At 48.9% G+C, this 20,798-nt stretch overlaps 4 protein-coding genes across 7 annotated transcripts; 3 read left to right on the forward strand and 1 right to left on the reverse strand.

Moving 5' to 3' along the window:
* The first annotated feature begins 426 nt into the window (after positions 1-426).
* On the forward strand, positions 427-2,709 carry LOC101752614 (oligopeptide transporter 4). Its single transcript, XM_004971968.1, has one exon. The coding sequence runs from the start codon at positions 427-429 to the stop codon at positions 2,707-2,709; it is 2,283 nt and encodes a 760-aa protein (XP_004972025.1).
* A 2,208-nt stretch (positions 2,710-4,917) lies between these two features.
* On the reverse strand, positions 4,918-6,051 carry LOC101763280 (transcription factor IBH1). Its single transcript, XM_004969186.4, has one exon. It carries the CDS (start codon positions 5,807-5,809, stop codon positions 5,294-5,296), a length of 516 nt encoding a protein of 171 aa, XP_004969243.1. The 5' UTR covers positions 5,810-6,051; the 3' UTR covers positions 4,918-5,293.
* Positions 6,052-10,122: 4,071 nt separating this feature from the next.
* Positions 10,123-17,044, forward strand: LOC101763687 (protein REDUCED WALL ACETYLATION 1). 4 transcript variants are annotated; one of them, XR_001164101.2, is made up of 17 exons: positions 10,123-10,273; positions 11,215-11,303; positions 11,435-11,563; positions 11,649-11,705; positions 11,790-11,862; positions 12,749-12,907; positions 13,191-13,340; positions 13,455-13,710; positions 13,791-13,912; positions 14,030-14,116; positions 14,218-14,306; positions 14,403-14,465; positions 14,559-14,615; positions 15,666-15,762; positions 15,839-15,997; positions 16,089-16,200; positions 16,909-17,044. XR_001164101.2 is itself a non-coding variant. In XM_004969187.3 (16 exons), exons 1-15 carry the CDS (start codon positions 10,241-10,243, stop codon positions 15,995-15,997), a joined length of 1,620 nt encoding a protein of 539 aa, XP_004969244.1. In that variant the 5' UTR covers positions 10,123-10,240; the 3' UTR covers positions 16,089-16,509. The 4 variants fall into 4 exon arrangements, 2 of the variants coding, with proteins under 2 accessions (XP_004969244.1, XP_022682246.1); XR_002677669.1 differs by lacking the exon at positions 16,909-17,044 and adding an exon at positions 16,280-16,509; XM_004969187.3 differs by lacking the exon at positions 16,909-17,044 and having other exon boundaries at positions 16,089-16,509.
* A 175-nt stretch (positions 17,045-17,219) lies between these two features.
* On the forward strand, positions 17,220-20,794 carry LOC101764083 (uroporphyrinogen-III C-methyltransferase). Its single transcript, XM_004969188.4, has 6 exons — positions 17,220-17,956; positions 18,232-18,309; positions 19,182-19,251; positions 19,336-19,405; positions 19,974-20,181; positions 20,253-20,794. Exons 1-6 carry the CDS (start codon positions 17,366-17,368, stop codon positions 20,418-20,420), a joined length of 1,185 nt encoding a protein of 394 aa, XP_004969245.1. The 5' UTR covers positions 17,220-17,365; the 3' UTR covers positions 20,421-20,794.
* Positions 20,795-20,798: the final 4 nt, after the last annotated feature.

Below are 20,798 nucleotides of genomic sequence, written 5' to 3' on the forward strand. Positions count from 1 at the left end.
GTTGTGTTTCAAAAAATATATTATTGTACTGATCATTTTCTCATATAAATCACCTCCTTCGGTTTTCAGATTATTGGATATATGGGGAAAACTAATGTATGATCCCACATGTAGTACAACACGCGATCCTGCTCCTGGATTGCTGTCCCTGGGAACGATGATGCCGCTTGAGGAGCTTCGCATCACGTGCCACAAGTGCGCTGACGCGCCCGCGATCAGGTCAGGTCGGACACTGCACGATATCCCGTGGCCGTGGCCACCTCGGACTCCGGTCTCCGAGTAGTAGGCTATGCCGACATCCCAAGTCCGGCTCGAACTCAATCCGACGCCCTGCGCCACCGCCGGCCGCTATATATATGGCCACGTCCCAGACCAAACGCTTTACCAAACACAAGCCACGCGTACGAGTCCACGACCACAACCACGATGGTCCAGATAGTAGACGACGTCGAGCGTGGCCCCGGGGCAGTGATCCCCGGAGCCGGGGAGGAGGACGACGACGAGGCTTCACCAATCGAGGAGGTCCGCATGACCGTGCCGGCCACCGACGACCCGACGCTGCCGGTGTGGACATTCAGGATGTGGACTCTAGGGCTCCTCTCCTGCGTGCTCATGAGCTTCCTCAACCAGTTCTTCTCCTACCGCACCGAGCCCATCATCGTGACCCAGGTCACCGTGCAGGTGGCCTCGCTCCCGCTAGGCCACTTCCTCGCGCGCGTGCTTCCCACCCGCAAGTTCAAGGCCCCCGCGCTCCTCGGCGGCGGGGAGTGGAGCCTCAACCCGGGCCCCTTCAACATGAAGGAGCACGTGCTCATCTCCATCTTCGCCAACGCCGGCTGCGCCTTCGGCAACGGCTCCGCCTACGCCGTCATGATCGTCGACATCATCCGCGCCTTCTACCGCCGCTCCATCTCCTTCTTCGCCGCGTGGCTGCTCATCACCACCACGCAGGTGCTCGGGTACGGCTGGGCGGGGCTCATGCGCAAGTACGTCGTCGAGCCGGCGCACATGTGGTGGCCGGGCACCCTCGTGCAGGTGTCCCTGTTCCGGGCGCTGCACGAGAAAGAGGACGACCAGCGGGTGGCCGAGGGCGGCGGCCCGCGCAGGACGTCGCGGGCCAAGTTCTTCCTGGTTGCGCTGGCCTGCAGCTTCCTGTGGTACGCCGTGCCGGGCTACCTGTTCCCGACGCTGACCTCCGTGTCCTGGGTCTGCTGGATCTTCTCCAAATCGGTCACGGCGCAGCAGCTGGGGTCCGGCATGAGGGGCCTCGGCCTCGGCGCCTTCACACTCGACTGGACGGCCGTGTCGTCGTTCCTCTTCAGCCCGCTGGTGTCGCCCTTCTTCGCCACCGCCAACATCCTGGCCGGGTTCGTGCTCTTCATGTACGTGATCGTGCCGGCGGCCTACTGGGGCCTCGACCTGTACAACGCCCGGAGGTTCCCCATCTTCTCGTCGCACCTCTTCATGTTCAACGGGACGGGCTACGACATCAACGCGATCGTGAACGACCGGTTCGAGATCGACATGGACGCGTACCAGCAGCGCGGGCGGATCAACATGAGCACCCTCTTCGCGCTAACGTACGGGCTCAGCTTCGCGGCGATCGCGGCGACCGTCACGCACGTCGCGCTATTCCACAGCAAGGAGATCTACCGCCGCTTCCGCGCGTCGCAGAAGGACAAGCCCGACATCCACACGAGGCTGATGAAGAAGAACTACGAGGACGCGCCGGGCTGGTGGTTCTACTCGCTGCTCGTGCTGTCCGTGGCCGTCTCGCTCATCCTCTGCACCGTCCTCAAGGAGGAGGTGCAGCTTCCCTGGTGGGGCCTGCTCTTCGCCTGCGCCATGGCCTTCGTGTTCACGCTGCCAGTCAGCATCATCACGGCGACGACGAACCAGACGCCGGGGCTCAACGTCCTGTCAGAGTACGTCATCGGGCTGATACTCCCCGGCAAGCCCATCGCCAATGTCTGCTTCAAGGTGTACGGCTACATGAGCATGTCGCAGGCCGTGTCATTCCTCCAGGACTTCAAACTCGGGCACTACATGAAGATACCCCCCAAGTCCATGTTCCTGGTCCAGTTCGTGGGGACGATCGTGGCCGGCACGGTGAACCTCGCGGTGGCGTACTGGCTGCTGGGCTCCATCCCCAACATCTGCCAGGACGCGCTCCTCCCCGCGGACAGCCCGTGGACGTGCCCGAGCGACCGCGTCTTCTTCGACTCGTCCGTGATCTGGGGCCTCGTCGGCCCCCGCCGCATCTTCGGGGCGCTGGGCAACTACGGCGCGCTCAACTGGTCCTTCCTCGTCGGCGCCGCGGGCCCCGCCATCGTGTACGGGCTCCACAAGGCGTTCCCGGGGCAGCGCTGGATACGGATGATCAACCTGCCGGTACTCATGGGCGCGACGGCCAGCATGCCGCCGGCGACCGCCGTCAACTACAACTCATGGCTGCTGATCGGCATCGCCTTCAACTTCTTCGTGTTCCGGTACCGGAAGAAGTGGTGGGAGCGATACAACTACATCCTCTCGGCGGCGCTGGACGCGGGCGTGGCGTTCATGGGGGTGCTGCTCTACTTCACGCTGTCGATGGAGAACCGGAACATCAGCTGGTGGGGGACGGCCGGGGAGCACTGCCTGCTGGCGTCGTGCCCCACGGCGAGAGGGGTGGATCTGGGCGCTGAGAGTGTCTGCCCCGTTGTCCTCTAACCACAATGTATCTTTAGTTCTGTCCTTTTTCTTTTTTACCTTTTTCGTAGGAGTAGATAGAAAGTAGAAACATCACAGGTTTTGTACTTGCAATTGAACTATCAAGTTTCTTGTTCTTTTGTACAAAAGAGTTCGAAATATTGAATACAGAACACGATTTCTACAGATTCGTAGCTATCTAAATATTGCTTTAGTGCATGAAAATGTGGGCATGAATAAGAGTTTCAACAGGGCGCCTTGCATTTGATCTAGGACGTCACTTGTACCCGGACGTTTGATGGGAAAGCTTCCCATCGGACGTTCCGTTGGTCCATCAAAACATTAAAAAATAACGTCTGCAACATAGAAAATAAAAGTTTGCAACATAGAAAATCACCGTTTGCAACATCAAAAAACATGTTGAAAAAAATTATTAGCCATTTGTTGATGATGAGGAAAAAAATTCGCCGCAACATCTGTTTCGTGTTGCATGGAACATTCAAATCTCTCATTGAAAATGCAACATCCAACATGTGTGTGAAACATATACAACATCGCAACATCTAGATCTACTTTGCAACATTCACATGAAATACTTGCAACATTTTTCTAAAACATCTAAAACACTTGAAGTATACGCTTGCAAGATTCAGCTGGTGTCGGATCGACCGATGCTATCTTATCCATGACCAAAGCAGCACCTCCATACCTCGGATCTATGGAGCCGCACCAGTACCCACACGTGAGGACTGGTTCACTACAGCTCCCCGGGGCCGACGGCGACAAGGCGACAACAACGTGTAGCGAGCCCCCACTCGGAGAGAGGCCGCAGCCCAAAAATGATGGCTGCCCGTAGCAAGCTCCTGCGTGGAGAGAGAAGAGATGTAGAGGGAGGTGGGAGCATTTCAGATAAGATTTCATTATAATATATGAACACGAACATGCCACGTGAACGTTCGGAAGGAGGACGCGCGTCCGGACGCCCGCGTCGTAGCATTACCGTTTGATCTAACAGCACAGGCAGCGGCGCGGGGGCATTTGACGCGTTTCCGAGAGAGAGATGCACGGCAGGCAAAACTGCTGCAGAAGGACTCGTGCGTGTGGCGCCCCATAAGCCCACGGCGGGGTACGATGGTCAGTGGGCCTGTCTCCCTAAAGGCTTGCACTGGCTGGGTTTTTGCGTATTGGGCCTGTTGGCATGTTGGACTACTTCAGGATTTATATTCTTTCTTAGAAAAAATGAGAAGAATACGTTGACTTTGGCCCCAGAGGATAATATTCCGTTATATGCGATCTTAGACCATCCAAACCTTCGTAACATTGTTAGAGGAAACTTGTCGATTGGTCTGCCACCAGCAATTTCGACAACGTGAATCGTGGCAATATCTGCATCGATATCGACCTACAGACTGCAGTGTGTTTCTGTGAATAACGGACCGTTTGGTTTCTCGAGCTAAAGTTTAGTCCGTGTCACATCAAATATTTGGAGACTAACTAGAAGAACTAAGTTAATTATAAAACTAACTGCACATATAGAGGCTAAACGACGATATGAATCTATTAAACCTAATTAATCCATCATTAGCAAATATTTACTGTAGCAACACATTGTCAAATCATGGACTAATTAGGCTTAATAGATTCATCTCGCCATTTAGCCTCCACTTATGTAATGGGTTTTGTAAATAGTCTATGTTTAATACTTCTAATTAGTATCTAAATATTCGATGTGACGGGGGCTAAAGTTTAGGGGAGGAACCAAACACCCTCTAAAGCGTGGCCGTGGGTTTGCTCGGCGAGCACTACACAGTTCGCTGATAGTATTAGGGGGTGTTTGGGAGAAAGGGGCTAAACTTTAGCCATCACATCGGATGTTTGGATGCTAATTAGGATGACTAAATATGAGCTAATTACAAAACTAATATCAGAACCCTTAGGCTAAATCGCGAGACGAATCTATTAAGCCTAATTAGTTCATGATTTGACAATGTGTTGCTACAGTATACATTTTCTAATGATGGATTAATTAGGCTTAATAGATTCGTCTCGCCGTTTAGCCTCCATCTATGTAATGGGTTTTGTAAATAGTGTACATTTAATACTTCTAATTGTATCTAAACATTCGATGTGACACGTGCTAAAAATAAGCAAAGGAACCAAACGCTGAGGATCCATCACGCTCTCTCCCACTTGCTCCACGTGAGAAAAGTACCTCGAAAACAACGAGCATGGAAAAAAAAAGTACTCCTGCAATTCATAATATTTACAGGAGCCACCTGGCCCGAGCGAGCCTCCGATCAACTGATGCCTAGCCTAGTTCGCTAGGACCAGCGTGCTCGATCCATGGCTCCTTTCTCTCCACCCCCTCGTACAAAAATGCTGTAACATTTTCCGCTAGGAACACAACGAAATGTGCTGCTTCGAATTGAAGCAACGCAACGAAAATGTGTTGCACTGGCCTCCGGCGTCTGGCCCAGTGGCGACTACTGGCTGTTGCCAACGACTTGCACAGATGCGGAATGGAACCCGGTGAGGAAGCTCGATCAGATCACTACTCGAAAAGAGGAGGAAAAGCCCAGGCCAGGAAGGACCCGCGCGCTCGTTCTCACTGACACCGAGACTTCTCCGGCGTGAGGAGGCCGGCAGGCTTCTCCGTCAGCTCGTCGAGGCCGGAGCCGGACAGCAGGCAGGCGAGCGCGCGCATGACGCCGACCTGCGCCTTGAGCGCCGCGATGTAGTCGGCCGTCTCCTCCAGCAGGCCCTCCACCGCCATGTCCTCGCCGCCCGGCACCAGCTGCCGCAGCAGCGCCACCTTCTCCTCCACCTCTTCCTCCTCCTCCTCCTCTTCCTCCGGCGACGCCGCCTTCTTCTGCGCCTGGTGCTCGCCCGTCGTCGGCGCCGTCACCGGCTCGAAGGAGTAGGGATCCTTCGCTGAGGCCACGGCCAGGGCGCGGCGCCCCAGCGCTCGGCCCCACTGCCGGCCGCGCGACGACCGCGCCAGCCCGAGCTCCGCGGCCGCCTTGATGCGCCGCCCGCGCTCGCACACGAGCTGCTGCTGCTTCTGCTTCTGCTTCTCCATCCCTTCCTGGTCGACCGCCAGGATCGCAACGTGGTGGTCCATGCCCGGGGTTCGGGGCCAGCTACAGATCGATCCACAGGTGTGCGGTGGTGGGAATCGAGAGCGGAGAACCGGATGCCGATGGCTAATCCGCCGGACTAGCTACCGGTGCGTGTGTTTCAGCTGGATGATGAGTTTGTGCAAGTGCCGCGCCCGCTTGGCCCCGGTTATATATCCGCGCCGCGCCCCGGAGAGACGGAGCAGAGCGAGGAGAGCTTGTTGTTACTCCCAGCTCAGAGCCGAGAGCGGCTTGGCTTTACGGCGTTTTGCTGGGGATGGGAACGGGGCATGTGGGTGCCTGGCCCCGTTCAGCGCATCTGCCACTGCCAGCCCGTTGCTAGGCTGTTATTGCCTAGTCAACCGGCTACGTGTAGCCGGGAGATGGTATCGTACTAGGATTGTCAATAATGCACCACACCGGGCTGTATGTACATGAGGACGAGGAGCGCATGGACGTCGTGTCAACCATCAATACGCACACCTTTTCTTTTTTAAGGATCGGCGTAGAATTACAACATTATCTAGAAAATGGAAAATCGTAAGCCTATCGCACGAGTGAGCTACAGTACCGTCTCTGCGACTGCAAGCGACAGGCCTGATCGACCCGGCCTCCAGTCCCAGAAGAGATCAGATAGCCACCACAACAAATAAGCCAGAGCTTTAATTTGTAGCCCCGACTAGCCCGGCCCGCGCCTGCCTGACCCATGTGTGGCGTTGTACGTTTCCGCCAGGTCCGTCGTCGTGGCCTCGCCGATCAGCCGCGCCCGCACCTGCGCGCACGTGATGCCGATGCCGCGGCGTCCTCCCTGATGCGAGTCGTAGGGCGACGACGCGCCGGGCAGATGCAAACAAACAGCTCGTGCGCGCGCACCGTCAAAAAAAAGTCCGACGCGGACGCCGTAAACCAAAACCCCGGGAGGCTATGGCTAGTTGGCTATCCACGGCCTTGTTTATTGTTATTATAAAAAAAAATTTCCCATCATATCAAACTTGCGGTACATGTGTAGACGAAATTAAAAACTAATTACACAGTTTTGTTGTACTTTGCGAGACGAATCTTTTGAGTCTAATTAGTCAATGTTTGGACAATAATTCACAAAAACAAACGAAATACTACAGTTGCGCATTTATGACAAAATGCAAACTTTACACTTCCGATTTGACCCCACCCCGCGCGTGCCTCCCGGAGACCGTACACGCCGCTGCCGCGTCGCGCGAGAGGGGACGACGGCTGCGGCTGCGGCTCCGCTCCGGCCACATAGTTCGACGCCTAATTTTTAAGGCTACCCCCATAGGCCCGTACCCACACCATACGGCGACTTGACCTCGATCGATCGGTCGACGCGGAGAGAGATCACATCACCCGGCACCCTGCGGCCTCCCAACCAACCATACTGACGGTGACATGGATGTGCGCGCGTGCAGGTAGCCTAACCCTAGCGGCTGGCCAGGTTGTCCTGCTCGACCCCGTCACGGCACGTAAGGGTCCGCGGCCGCACCCTCCTCTAATCCCGCGCAAGCAAAGGCTCGAGTAGCACCAACGGGTCTACTGACTGACCCGATCGAGCTTGCGAGCACACACGCATGCATGTGCAGAGCGGCGAGGCACATGCGGGCATGTTAGGCTACACGGGGTTTGTCAACAAACTGGTGCGCCACGTGCACGCCGAGGCCTTACACTTGTCCGCGCCCTTGCCTTCGCCAGCGGAGAACAATTATTCGTGCCACCACCCTAATACGCCGTGCGCCACGACGCATGGTGGTGGGATCGGATGGGCCGTGAAGGTCAGCCGGCCGCCGCAGGCGTACCTGGGTCCAACGACTGGTCAAAACGATGAGAGAACAGCCGTGCACATGGAAATTTGGTGCGGTCACTGAGCTAGATGGAGAGGATGAAAATGAACCAGACCAGAGCACCACGTCCACGTGGTTCGGCGACTGCTCGTCCCTCCCGTTCTCGTCCCCCCTCGCGCTCGCAATGGAAGCAAACCACGCAGGGAATGAGGGAATTGCTACCTTGGGCTTGTCTAGCCCGCTCGGGTAATTACCCTGTCACTGGGCTTGAATGCTGGTGCCAGTGGGCTTTGGTGGGCTGAATGTTTGGGCTAGGATTGGCTACGTGTGGGCGCGAAACCGGGCCGACTGGCCCCGCCGACAGCCCCAAAATGAGAGAGCGCAAGGACAAACGGCCCAAGCTGCTGCATTGGCACATTGCTACGTAGTACTTGCATTGCACAGAGGCTAGAGCATTTTTTTGAGGAGCATACTTCCACAAGATACTTTCGAAGCTAAAACTTGTTAACGGCAAACAGCATAATAGGGAGATGGTTTGAGTTTCAGGTAGGGGCTGGGCTCCGCAAGAGAAGTTTAATATGTTTTGAGCTAACTCGCATGATAGGGAACACCCGCGTAATATTTCTCCAAAAGCTTCCGACAGGATCTTGCAATCATCCATCGCGTTACGGATTGGAACGAACTCAGTCGTGCTAGGTCGCTTTATTTGGTCAGATGTGAAATGTGATCGCCACTCCCAACAGCCAACGCACCAAACCCGCACGTCTGAGATTAAACGGTAATGCTACGGTCCGAGCGTCCGGACGCGTTGGACGTTACGCTCCAAAAATATCTGACGTTTCCTATCTATCCATTTTCACCATTCTTTTTCTTCCCCATCCTACTCCCGTGACCTTTCTTCTTCAACCTTCCGCCCCAGCATCCTCCTCGTCCACCCCGACAGCGGCGCGCTCCCCCACCCGGCGGCCTCGTCCCCCACCCGTCCCCCACTCCGACATCCTCCTCGCCCACCCTGGCGGCGGCGCGCTCCCCCACCCCGGCGACCTCGTCCCCACCCCAACATCCTCCTCGCGCACCCCGGCAGCGCCCCTCCTCCACTCCGGCGTCCTCACCCATCGGGGGTGCCCAACGCCCCCGGATCCGGTGGCCCTCTCCCCGACCCCGGTGAGATTCGAGCGGGGAAGGATCGAGCGGCGGCCATGTTGCAATAGGTATCTCACGATGTTGCAGTAGGGATTCTTGGATGTTGCAAGCGCTACCATTTTTTTCCCATCCCTTTCCTTCTTCAACCTTCCATCCCGACGTATTCCTCATCCATCCCGGCGGCGGCACGCTCCCCAACCCCGGCAGGCTCGTCCCCTACCCCAACGGCGGCGCCCTCCCCCACCAGGGTGTCCTCCTCATCCACCCCGGCGGTGGCGCGCTCCTCCACTCCGGGAACCTCGTCCCCTACCCTGGCGGCGCCCCTCCCCCCACTCCGGCATCCTCAACCAACCGGGAGCACCCAACACCCCGGATCCGGTGGCCCTCTCCCTGACTCCGGCGAGATCCAAGCGGGAAGGATCGGGCGGCGGCCATGGTGGACGACCTTCGGCGGTAGGTTGGTTGTCGTGGATCTGAGTGTTGCAGTAGATACCTCATGGTGTTGCAATAGTTATTTTTGGATGTTGCAACGGTGGCTTTTGATGTTTCATCTGTTTTGCACCGGATCCGGTGGCCCTCTCCCCGACCCCGGCGAGATCCGAGCGGGGAAGGATCGGGCGGCGGTCATGATGGACGACCTTCGGCGGTAGGCTGGTTGTTGTGGATCTGAGTGTTGTAATAGGTACCTTATGGTGTTGCAATAGTTATTTTTGGATGTTGCAACGGTGACTTTTGATGTTTCATCTGTTTTGCAACAGTGTGACTTGCCAGCAATCGGGTGTTGCACCAACTTATTCGTGATGTTGCATATAGTTGTTTTCTCTGTTTCGTCTCTTCTTCTTTCGTTGTTGCAATGGTGTAAGAGATGTTTTTTTTGTTGTTGCAATTTATCTGTTTTGAATATTGCACGAAGCAATTCGGAATGTTTCATACACGTAAGGTGTTGTAATTCTTGGTGTTGCAAGTGTTGATTTTTGATATTTTGATATTTATTTTTCAATGTTATCGGACGTCCGGCGCTAGCACTTCCGGAGATTAAATTATCAAATCCCAATTCCCAAACCCCGCGAGGCGATCACAATCAAACAGGTCAAACACAAGGCGCGATCAGCGTCCGTACGCGGAGACAGCAGTCTCAAGTCTCCGAAGAAAGCCTACCAAATTCCAACCACTCCCTCCTCACCGCCTCCCCTGCCGGCAGGCCCCCGCCTGCGCCCGTCCCCGCCGGCCTCAGACGTCGACCACCCACCGCATCCGCTTGCTTCAGATCTCCTCATCGCGCTCCCACTCCCGCTCTGCCCCCGGGACCAGCAACCGGCCCGGTGCCCGGCTGGCCCAACAGCAAACCCCCCCCCCCCCCCCCCCCCCTTTTGCCCCCCGGCGGCATATTATGCCACGGCGCCGCTCCCCGAGCGCCTGATCTCGAACTCCAGCAAGGGTCCTGCGTCTCTCATCCCGGCCGGCAACGTCGAGCTCCTGGGGTGAGTTCCTGGCGGAATGGAGGTCTTCGGCCCCGTCACGCCAGGCCAGGTACGGCCCCGTCACTGATGCTGCCGAGCGTTGGTGCTGTTTTGCTGATTCATCCCTCCCCAACCCCGGTGGCGCTTGTGATGAGCTCGGTTCGAGAGGTTTTTGGAATGTTAGGGGTTGGATAGACTGTGGATACCACTGCGTGATTATTACTTCAATTTTTTTCTTAGCGTTGTCCATTAAATCTGCATCTGTAATGTGGCTCGAAGGCTGAAGCCCACCCTCCTCAGCAAATGCAGTAACCACTGGTTGGTAGCTTGTCATGATAGGTTTTTGTAGACTTTTGTTCCCTTTGAGGTGTCTTAGATCTCAAGTTAGTGATTTGCTAGTATGTTGCACATGAGGCCAAATGCTTCTATGGTTGAAATAGGATCTACAAAGCTTACATCCAAGCACTCAAGTGCATTATTTAGCCACCTACTGGCTGTCTGGCTCGTCCCATCATTGTCTGCATCCTTGACATTGCTTGACTTTGGGATGGTAAAAGGAAAACTACTACAGGTTAACTTCTGCGTATCTCAATCAATGTTCAGTTATTGCTGAAAAGCATGACCAGAATTCTATTTGACAGTATAAATGGTATAGTACTACTTGTAGATACTAGATAGTAAAATTCCATTGGCTTGTGACCTGAGCTAGCATTACACAATTGAAATAGTATGCTGAATTGGCAAATCCATTGGCTTGTGACCAGCAAAGTAACCAATCCTGTTCCCAAAGGAAAAATGAGCCTAGAAGTCTAACACATGCAGTGGAGATGGATGTAATTGTAGGATCAAAGTTGGACAGTGGACAATGGTTTGCCAAAAGATAAACAGCATCTAAGTTGTTCATTTTATGTTCATCTATGATCTGTAAACTTCAGTTCGTTTAGGTTCTGTAGCAGTATGTGTTGAATGTTCTTAGAGCTCACCAAGTCACCAGTTTGCCCATTCTTGTAGGTGTCATTCTTGCTCGGTGTGTTCCCTGTTCTCATTGCATGGATTTATTCAGAAATCTTGGAATACCGAAAATCGTCATCCATTAAAGTGTAAGCTTCTGCAGAGATACTGAAATTGAAATTGTCCCTTCTAAAAAATCCTCCAAGCTTAGAATTGGAATAAGGTCGAAAGACTGTCGCCCTAACTTCCTGTTACTCATGCATTATTTTATCCTTCACAGTCATGCTGATTCTAATTTGGAAAAGGAAACTGTCAGAGAAGATGATAAGGCAGTTTTGCTTGAAGGAGGCCTATCAAAATCCCCATCTACAATGCTTCGGAACATGTCTACGAAAACAAAAATTATACGGTAATTTGACAGAGTAACAGAATGTCATTAATGATTGCACGCCATGTGATTCAGATTGTTGACATCCCAATTTTATGAGCTGTAGATTTATAACGATGGAGGAGTCCTTTCTTCTTGAAAACCGTGCCGTAATGAGAGCAATGTAAGAACCTTTAGAATAAGCTCCGTCCTCTGTAAACATTACTTAATGATATTTACAAGCCCTAACTGGCTAACTGTATCACAGGGCTGAATTTGGCATTGTGCTGGTTTACTTTTATGTTTGTGACCGGACAAACACATTTCCTGAAAGCAAGAAGGTACTGATAGTGTCCTGATTTAATGGAATTTCCTTACACTAACATTATTCCATTCATTTTCCAAATTATGTCATGACAAATCTGCACACTTTACCTCCTTTTTTTCATTTATGAACCCATTCATTTATGTATTTACTAGCAAAATTGCCCGTGCATTGCAATGGCACAACACAATAAATCATAAAATTACATGCGCATACATAGATCATGTGAAATGGTGTCATACGTACATACTTATTGCAATGTGCAGATGAAATAAGATAGTGAGTAAATTCCTAATAATCAGACTTAGGGGCATGCGTGGGTAAATAAGACCAAGTATAGAGGCAGAGTGGTGGTGATAGAAGGCATGCCACCATCACCAACTCCAATGACTTAGGTCGTAAAGATTGTTCTTAAAGTATACTTGACAACTCCTTGCTTAGTCATAGCTTTTCTCAGGCTTATGCACCTCTAATACCGAAACATTTATGATGTGAATTTGTATCTCAGTTTATGTGCCTCTTGTCTGTTTGCATTAAAGTTCAAATATTCATCTTTGTTGGATGTACTGCATCATATATTCTCAATTCATTAAACATGATGAAAAGAAACTTATATAATCATCTTACACTGGTTCTCTAACAGGTTTGAAAAGTGAAACAAGTCATGTCCTACATTAATCACCAAAAAAAGCTTTTCCTTTTTTGTAGATAGATTGTTTCATAATCTCGCTGCTTAAGCACTTCTAGTAAACACTTTATTCTTTCAAAAATTTCATAAGTTTTGTATTAAAAAGGCTAAAATGGTATAATTATATACTGCATTACTGTAAGATATTATATGTGATCATGTTTCATCAAATACTGTTTTCTTATCATCACTTGTTTCTGTCTTACTTTGCCAGAGTTACAACCGTGATCTGTTTCTATTTCTGTACATCCTTCTCATCATAGCGTCAGCATTGACTTCACTTAAGAAACACAATGAAAAATCAGCATTTTCAGGGAAATCCATACTCTACCTTAACCGCCATCAAACTGAGGAATGGAAAGGTTGGATGCAGGTTAGTGTTTTGATTCCTCTCTTTTTTTAAGTCTTAACTGATAACTGGCATGCGCTTTATTATGCCTATTGTCAAGGAATTTACCTTCCAACCCTTCCAAGTTTCAACATCTGTCAATAAAACTGTCCTTGTTTGATTTTTTTTCCAGTATGTGTCTGTGTTGTTGTATTGTAGTCCCCAGAGGCATACACTTACTATATACTGTTTTTATTATTTCCACCAAATTTCTTTTGCAACCTTAGTGGCAAAAGCTTATTCTAACTTTTCAATATGCTGTTTCCAGGTCTTGTTTTTAATGTACCACTATTTCGCTGCCACAGAAATCTACAATGCAATCCGCATTTTCATTGCTGCTTATGTCTGGATGACTGGGTTTGGAAACTTCTCGTACTATTACATTAAAAAAGACTTCAGCCTGGCACGATTTGCTCAGGTGCCCATTCTGACATCCAACCACATTTATTCTATGTACTAGCGTGTTTTCATGTACTTGATCTGTTACTGCTTTCCACTTGAGACACTGATGAGAGGTACTACATCTTTGCAGATGATGTGGAGGCTCAATTTTTTCGTGGCCTTTTGTTGCATAGTCCTTGATAATGATTACATGCTGTATTACATATGCCCAATGCACACACTTTTTACACTTATGGTATATGGTTGCCTTGGTCTGTTCAACAAATACAACGAGATACCATCTGTGATGGCTATGAAGATTGTGGGTTGCTTCTTAGTGGTGATCTTGATATGGGAGATTCCTGGTGTATTTGAGCTTTTGTGGAGGCCTTTTACATTTCTGCTGGGTTAGTTCTCGTTTCCCTAGATTTTGATTTTATTATGAAGTATGTATAAACTTTTTAGTACCCTGTTTTGTTGAATGCAGGATACAAAGACCCAGAACCTTCAAAAGCGAACTTACCCCTTTTGCATGAGTGGCATTTCCGATCCGGTCTTGATCGTTATATTTGGATTATCGGGATGATCTATGCTTACTTCCATCCAAATGTAAGTATTAAGATTTGCATGGAACAAATTCTGCATGCATTTAAATTCTTGTCTTATCTTTCTTTTGTCAGTACTATGGTTCTGAACACAGATCTGTCATTCCCAAACACTAAACAGGTTGAAAGGTGGATGGAAAAGCTTGAAGAATCTGAAACTAAGGTTAGGTTGTCAATCAAGGGAACCATTGTTACCACTTCTGTGGTGGTAAGTAGCACTTCCCATGAGTATCCCGTTCTGCTTTATACTAGCCACGCTGCATTAACTTGACTGTTGTACTAACTAGCCATTTTTATTCCTCTCTTCAGGCTGGTTATTTGTGGTATGAATATATTTACAAGCTAGACAAACTTACGTACAACAAGTACCATCCTTACACATCGTGGATTCCTATAACGTGCGTGCAATAATGCCAACCAGAATCAATACTATAGTATTGCATTTCTTCAGAAATATCTTACCAGTGTTAACATTGGCACTGTTTTTCTTGTAGTGTTTATATTGCTTTACGTAATTGCACCCAGCAGCTGAGGAGTGCCTCATTGACTCTTTTTGCGTAAGTATTATGTTTAACTGCCAAGTGAAGATGCTTATTTGTATAGTGGACGTTCTCTCATCTGAGCTTTAACCTGTTTCTTGTTACTGTCAGCTGGCTCGGCAAGATTACACTAGAGACCTATATCTCTCAGATCCACATTTGGCTCAGGTAAAATACCTAGTTCTGTTTTCAGTTTGTCCTTGTGTCAATGACCAACCATATCTCAATGTAGTCATCTTATAATCTGTTGAGCATATGTACAAGTACTCCAAAGTAATTTGAAGTATGTTGATGTTCATTCCTTTGAGAACTTAAAAGTTTTATTGTCCTGTAGCAACAAGGTTATCCTTTTTCTTTGGCTAAAATATAGTCCTTTTGGATTTATAATGAAATGATATTCCAATTTCTATGTTGAAATTTCATGTTTTTTCTTGTGATAAAACCGAATTAATTGCTTCAATACCAATGCTACCGGTGCTCAAACAGGTAACCAGCCATATCTTGAGATCCAAACAAGCTTGGCTGGTTTTGCTTGTGGAAACAGAATATAGAATCACCAACAAACTTCATTTTGGGGAATTTTAGCCTGCTTATTAGTTACTACCAATTACTTCATGTGTACAAAATATGCCATCAGGTAATTAGAAATGGGTAAAACACAACAGATCAGATGCGATCGTATCTTCCACTGGCCTAGGGTTCACTGGTAAGTGGAAACATACTGATTAATACTAGTTATTGGACAGAAATAGGTCATTCACCTAGCAGTAACCAAATCTCTATAGGGTCCAATACTTTAGCTATAAAAGTTGTTTATGAAAATGATACAGAGCAAAACCATGTTGGGCCAAGCGCCTATTCAGAAGCCTTCTCATGCAGAAGTTGAATACTTGAACCCATGCCGCTGCTGACTCTCGATGAGCTTGGAGCCCTAGATGGGCTGGACATATTGTTTTTTCTCTTCTATTATCCATTCCCATTCTGATGTCCTGCTTGATACAAGGACACATTACTGGCAACTGTAACATATAAATTTAAATTCTTGTTGAGACATTGAATGCAACCACAACTTTTCTATGTTACTTTGGCTATGGACTATGCAAAAGGCGGCCTTTAATTTTTCGAATAAAGCCTTCTTTTACCTTTGCACTCTCATTTTTTTGTGCTTGCTGATTTCTGTCCCCCTTCAACTATTGATGACTTCTATTATTCATACAGGTCTAGCATGCCAAATGGGCAACCAAAATGGCTTTTATCTTTCATTCCGGGTTATCCGATGCTCAACTTTATGCTTGTCACAGCAATATACCTTCTTGTAAGTAAACACCCTTGAATTTTAATCCATTGAAAAGGAATCATCAGGATTTCTCATTTCATTGTTTATACTGCAGATATCTTACAGAGTGTTTGAGCTAACAACCATCTTGAAGTCAGCTTTTATTCCCAGTAGAGACAACAATCGTCTATATCAAAATTTTGTAGCTGGGATCATCATCTCCTTATGTCTATATTTCTGCTCAGTTATACTTCTCAAGATTACAGTTGTATAGGTATATGACTTGAGCATTAACATCTATCCCAGTCAACGCACCTGATGTATAAACACCAAAAACTCAAATTTAACCGGTGTAAAAATGCCAGGAACATGATCTTGATACAAGGCCATTTCTGTGAAATGTTGTCTTACCTAGGATGATCAGTCGCTGCCTCATTTCCACGTTGCAGTTGGAGAGAAAGAAAGAGGCTTATTAAGGTATGTCGAATGCTTATACGCCTGAGTGCAGATGCTCCAGATTTTTTTTTTCTGTTTACCAGTTATTGTACACAATTAGGCAGTCGGTGCATTCCTTTGGGAGTTGTAACAGCTGGTTGGACTTGCATTCCTACGTGTTTACAAATGCACGAGAGATTTATGTTGCATCGAAGTTTTTCTTCTCAACCATATAATGGTAGATTCGTTTACTGATGTAATTTTAGAATAGCTATACTCCATCGTGTACTACACAAATCAATACAAATGATACAATGTTGTTCTTCCTGAAAGCTCTTGTGGCTGTTTGGACTGCAACTCTGCCTTTTGAGGTGACCGTGTTTTTGTCTTGCAATGTGCATGCGTACAAAACCTTTTTAGGCATCCAGGCAAGCTAGAAGTGTAATAACTAGCACCGCCTGATGATATTTGTGTGGCATATTTTGAGAAAACTATTCATGTCGGTGTTGTTGAAAGCCTAGTGGAGTTTGTTTTTACCAAGCGTTTTTCACATTTTCACTGCACAATAGGAATTTTAAGCAATTGGGCAGATAAAACACTTACTACAAAGAAGCATTCCTAAGCTGAGTTTGTCGAGCTGAATCCAGTGGTTGGTGCGCCCTACGAAGTGAATAAGCATCTAAAAAAAGAAAAAAAATGTGAATATGCTCAGTACTCAAGTTGCCATCTTCCTATCTCTAAAAAATGGAGGTCCTATTGCGGTGACATCTGCGATGGCGTCAGCGGACCCGCCGCCGCTACACCGGCCGTAGAGCCTGCGCGGGGAGGCACACTCCCACTGGGACTTGCCCACCTCGACGCGGCGGCTCTAGCTGCCCCGGCTGCCTGTACGCCACCACCAAGAAGACCCCTGACTCTGCCGCTCTGTGGTTCATTGAACCTGGCCTTTCAACACTCCCCACGGCCAGCCAAAGCCGCCAAGGGGCGTCGGGGCGTCTCCTCCGCGGCTCCGCGACTCCTCCCTGCTGCGGTCCTGCGGCCCCACTAGCGCTGAGGCTCCGCCCTCCGCCCTCCCTCCACGGCTCCACCCCTTCGCCAATCCAAAACCACACACACAGAAAAAGTGTCAGCTGGTCAGCTCGCCCCCGTATAAAGCCGCTCCACCCCGCGGCGGCCAGCCACCCGCTGCCCCTCACTCCGAATCGCCATGGCTCTCGCCGTCCGCACGCCCCGCTTCCAGCCGCGGCCGACCTCCATTTCCGCACCCGCCTCCGCCTCCACCTCCACCTCCCTCGCCGCCGCGAACGCGAGGCCCCGCCCCGGCGCCGCCGTCCGCGCCTCCGCCGCCTCGCCCTTCACCGAGGCCACCTCCTCCTCGCGCTACCGCCGCGATGCCTGGTCCTACGCCGCCGACGGCTCCTCCAGCCCCGCGTCGTCGTCGTCGTCGCCCTCCGATGCCGCCGCTGCCGCCGCCGCCGCCGCCGCCGCGGCGGGCCGCCGGGACGACGAGATCGCGCTGCAGCTGCCGGAGCTGCGGAGGCTCCTGGACGCGCTGAGGGCTTCCAGGGGGAGGAGCGCCGAGGGGGAGGGCGGCGGCGGCGGGCCTGGGAGGGTGGCGCTGGTCGGGACGGGACCCGGGGACCCCGAGCTGCTCACGCTCAAGGCCGTCCGTGCCATCGAGGCCGCGGACCTGGTGCTCTACGACCGGCTGGTGTCCAACGACGTGCTGGACTTGGTCGGGGAGGGCGCAAGGCTTCTATACGTCGGCAAGACGGCGGGATACCACAGCCGCACACAGGTGAGTAATGCTGTGCCGTCGATTTAATTGCGATCAATTGATACACGCTGTTAGAAATGCTAATTGGGTGTGCATTCGGCAATTAACATTTAAAGTACATTATTATTATTTTAACAATGCATCAGATAGCTTTCATGAAGCAAAACAGAGCATGCCATATTTCTGTCTAAAAAACCAGTGAACTGAGGTGGCCTAAGTTTAGGAGTTAGGAGTTTGTACCTTTTCTTCCCCTTGTTGCTAATTTGTATGCCTGATGGCTGATTGATGCAATGTAGGAGGAGATTCATGAGCTGCTCCTTAGCTTTGCGGAGGCTGGTGCCAATGTGGTGCGGTTGAAAGGCGGCGATCCTCTGGTAATCTGTCAATCCTTATTTCAAACCTACTTATCTGTTGAGAATTCATGTGACAATTCCAGTTGCTAGCCTAGCTCAAACATTAAACTACTTAGTAAACTTTGCTATTGGTCGTATCATGTTCATCCGCATTGAGTAACTTTTTGAGTAAAGATAGTGATCCATTCTTAGTCTGCTTTAATTTTTTTTTCAAGTAATGAATCCATACAAATTGATGGTCTCATACTGACCAGTATTGGTATCATCAGTATATATTGGTTGTAGTTTGTCACTCTTCAAAGCAGAAAATCATCCAAGCTAACCTCTTTTTAGGTTACTGCATGGCTTTTCACATAAAGTTCTTAAACTTGGAAATAAACAAGATTAGTAGGATGGAAATAGATCAAGCATCGTTCAAGTTTTGGGCTTGCAGTTTGCACATTAATGTTGATGAACCCAGTCCTCATCTAACTTGTCCAGTTATCAATGCAGAAATATTCTTATTGAAATAATCTGGCATAAATCGATGAAGAACAGTAAATGATGTCGTGTATTTAAGCTGTATAGTAGTAACTGGAATTTTCTTTGATTTTCCGTTTTCATTCATTTTGCCAAAAGGATTTCTATTCTTATGGGTAGTACATGAAAGGGGATTAGCATAACTGCATAACATATTAACAGAAAGAATAGAGGGGTCATAGGGTTACCTGCAATTGCATTTGTTTTCTTAACACAACAGAGGCAAGGAAAGTAGTAAAAATACTAGAAAATTTATTATATTTGTGCACACAGTGTTTTACTGCATCAGAGAACTAATTGGCATTGCATATGAGCATCTACCTTTACCTTGGAAGACATTTATAGGCCCTAAATTCACTTTGTATTCCTTTCAGGTCTTTGGAAGAGGTGGAGAAGAGATGGATTTCTTACAGCAGCAAGGGATTAGAGTTGAAATTATCCCAGGTATGATAAGCCCACTATGGAATCTGGATAATTTGCAGTGTTGGTTGGTTCCAGTTATGAATTGCTTGGATCAAACCTCTGCAGGAATTACTTCTGCTTCAGGAATTGCAGCAGAACTAGGCATTCCACTAACCCATCGAGGTGTTGCTACCAGGTAAGCTTAGTATTTTGCACTTGCATCTCTACCTAACTAACATTCATATGGAGCTTCTGGTCATGCCAAAAGGTTTTGCTCTTTATAGAGAACTCCTTTCTCAAAATTGCTCTTGTGCAAACTTCACCATTAGTGCTCAGTCTTTGGTTTAGGAGCTGCAACACCTCCTCAAATGCATTTTTGCAATTAGCATATATGTTTGATTTAGGATAAGGATTTTCTTGGCAGTAGTGTTGAGGCTTCAAGCTTTTAAAGTGCTTGCTGTTTCCTTGACCCATACATGTATATGCTGCGTAGTCAGAGGGGTTCAATATTATTTTTCTGCATTTGATTATCTCTTTGTTTTGATGTTCTGTGACTAATGATGTAGCATTTTTTTAAGAAAAAAATGCCTTAGTGAGGTGAATGGCACTACTATGCCAAAAGGCTATAATGTTTGGCTCTGTCACCTCTCGTATTGATAAATGAGCAGAAAGACACTAGTTCCTTTCTGATGTTGTATTGTACAGTTTCAAAAAATTTCGAAGTGCTTAGCAGGATATTCTTTGACATACAATCCTTTCTGTAGTGTCAGATTTTTAACTGGGCACTCTAGAAATGGTGGGACAGATCCTCTATATGTGGCAGGGAATGCAGCTGATCCAGACACCACTTTAGTTGTGTACATGGGTTTGTCAACACTGCCATCCCTTGCTCCAAAGTTAATGAAGCACGGCCTTCCACCAGATACCCCTGCTGTTGCCGTAGAGCGCGGCACTACCCCTCAACAACGAATGGTACTGACTCATATGCCCTCACTAACTAAACTGTGTTTAACTATACATGCTCAATATTTCTTGTTCTGTAGGTATTCGCATTGTTAAAGGATCTCGTAGATGAAGTCAAGTTGGCTGATCTAGTTTCTCCGACTCTAATAATTATTGGAAAAGTGGTGGCCTTGTCACCCTTTTGGGTTGAACCATCTGAACATGATGCACTGAAGACCGAGAACTCATACGCAAGTGAGGCCAGATGATAGCAGCCTTTCCTGAATTAAGTGCTTGGACAGTCCTTTGCAAATTTCCAGACATGAGCAATTCTAATTGAGATCTAAGGTTGTCTGATCTGGTTTAGTTCGGGTCATATGAGCAGAGTTTTGACGCCCCTTGAAATTTCAGGAAGCATGAAATCTGAATTATGGACGGCAGCTTTATACACAGGAAGCCCATAAACAACCTTGGAGCCGCAGCGTACTTGAACGGGTGGCACCTCACAGTGTGGACTACTCTACCTGAGATCTGCAATCGTAGGTTTATTTGAGTTTGGCAATAGTTGTGGGAGGAGGTGTTGGTTTTCTGAATTGTCATTTCTGGAGCATCAGTAGATATATATGGCTCTCGAGTCAACTCAGTTC

This window comes from Setaria italica, chromosome V, assembly GCF_000263155.2.
Source record: "Setaria italica strain Yugu1 chromosome V, Setaria_italica_v2.0, whole genome shotgun sequence".
In the NCBI taxonomy this organism is placed as follows: Eukaryota; Viridiplantae; Streptophyta; class Magnoliopsida; order Poales; family Poaceae; genus Setaria; species Setaria italica.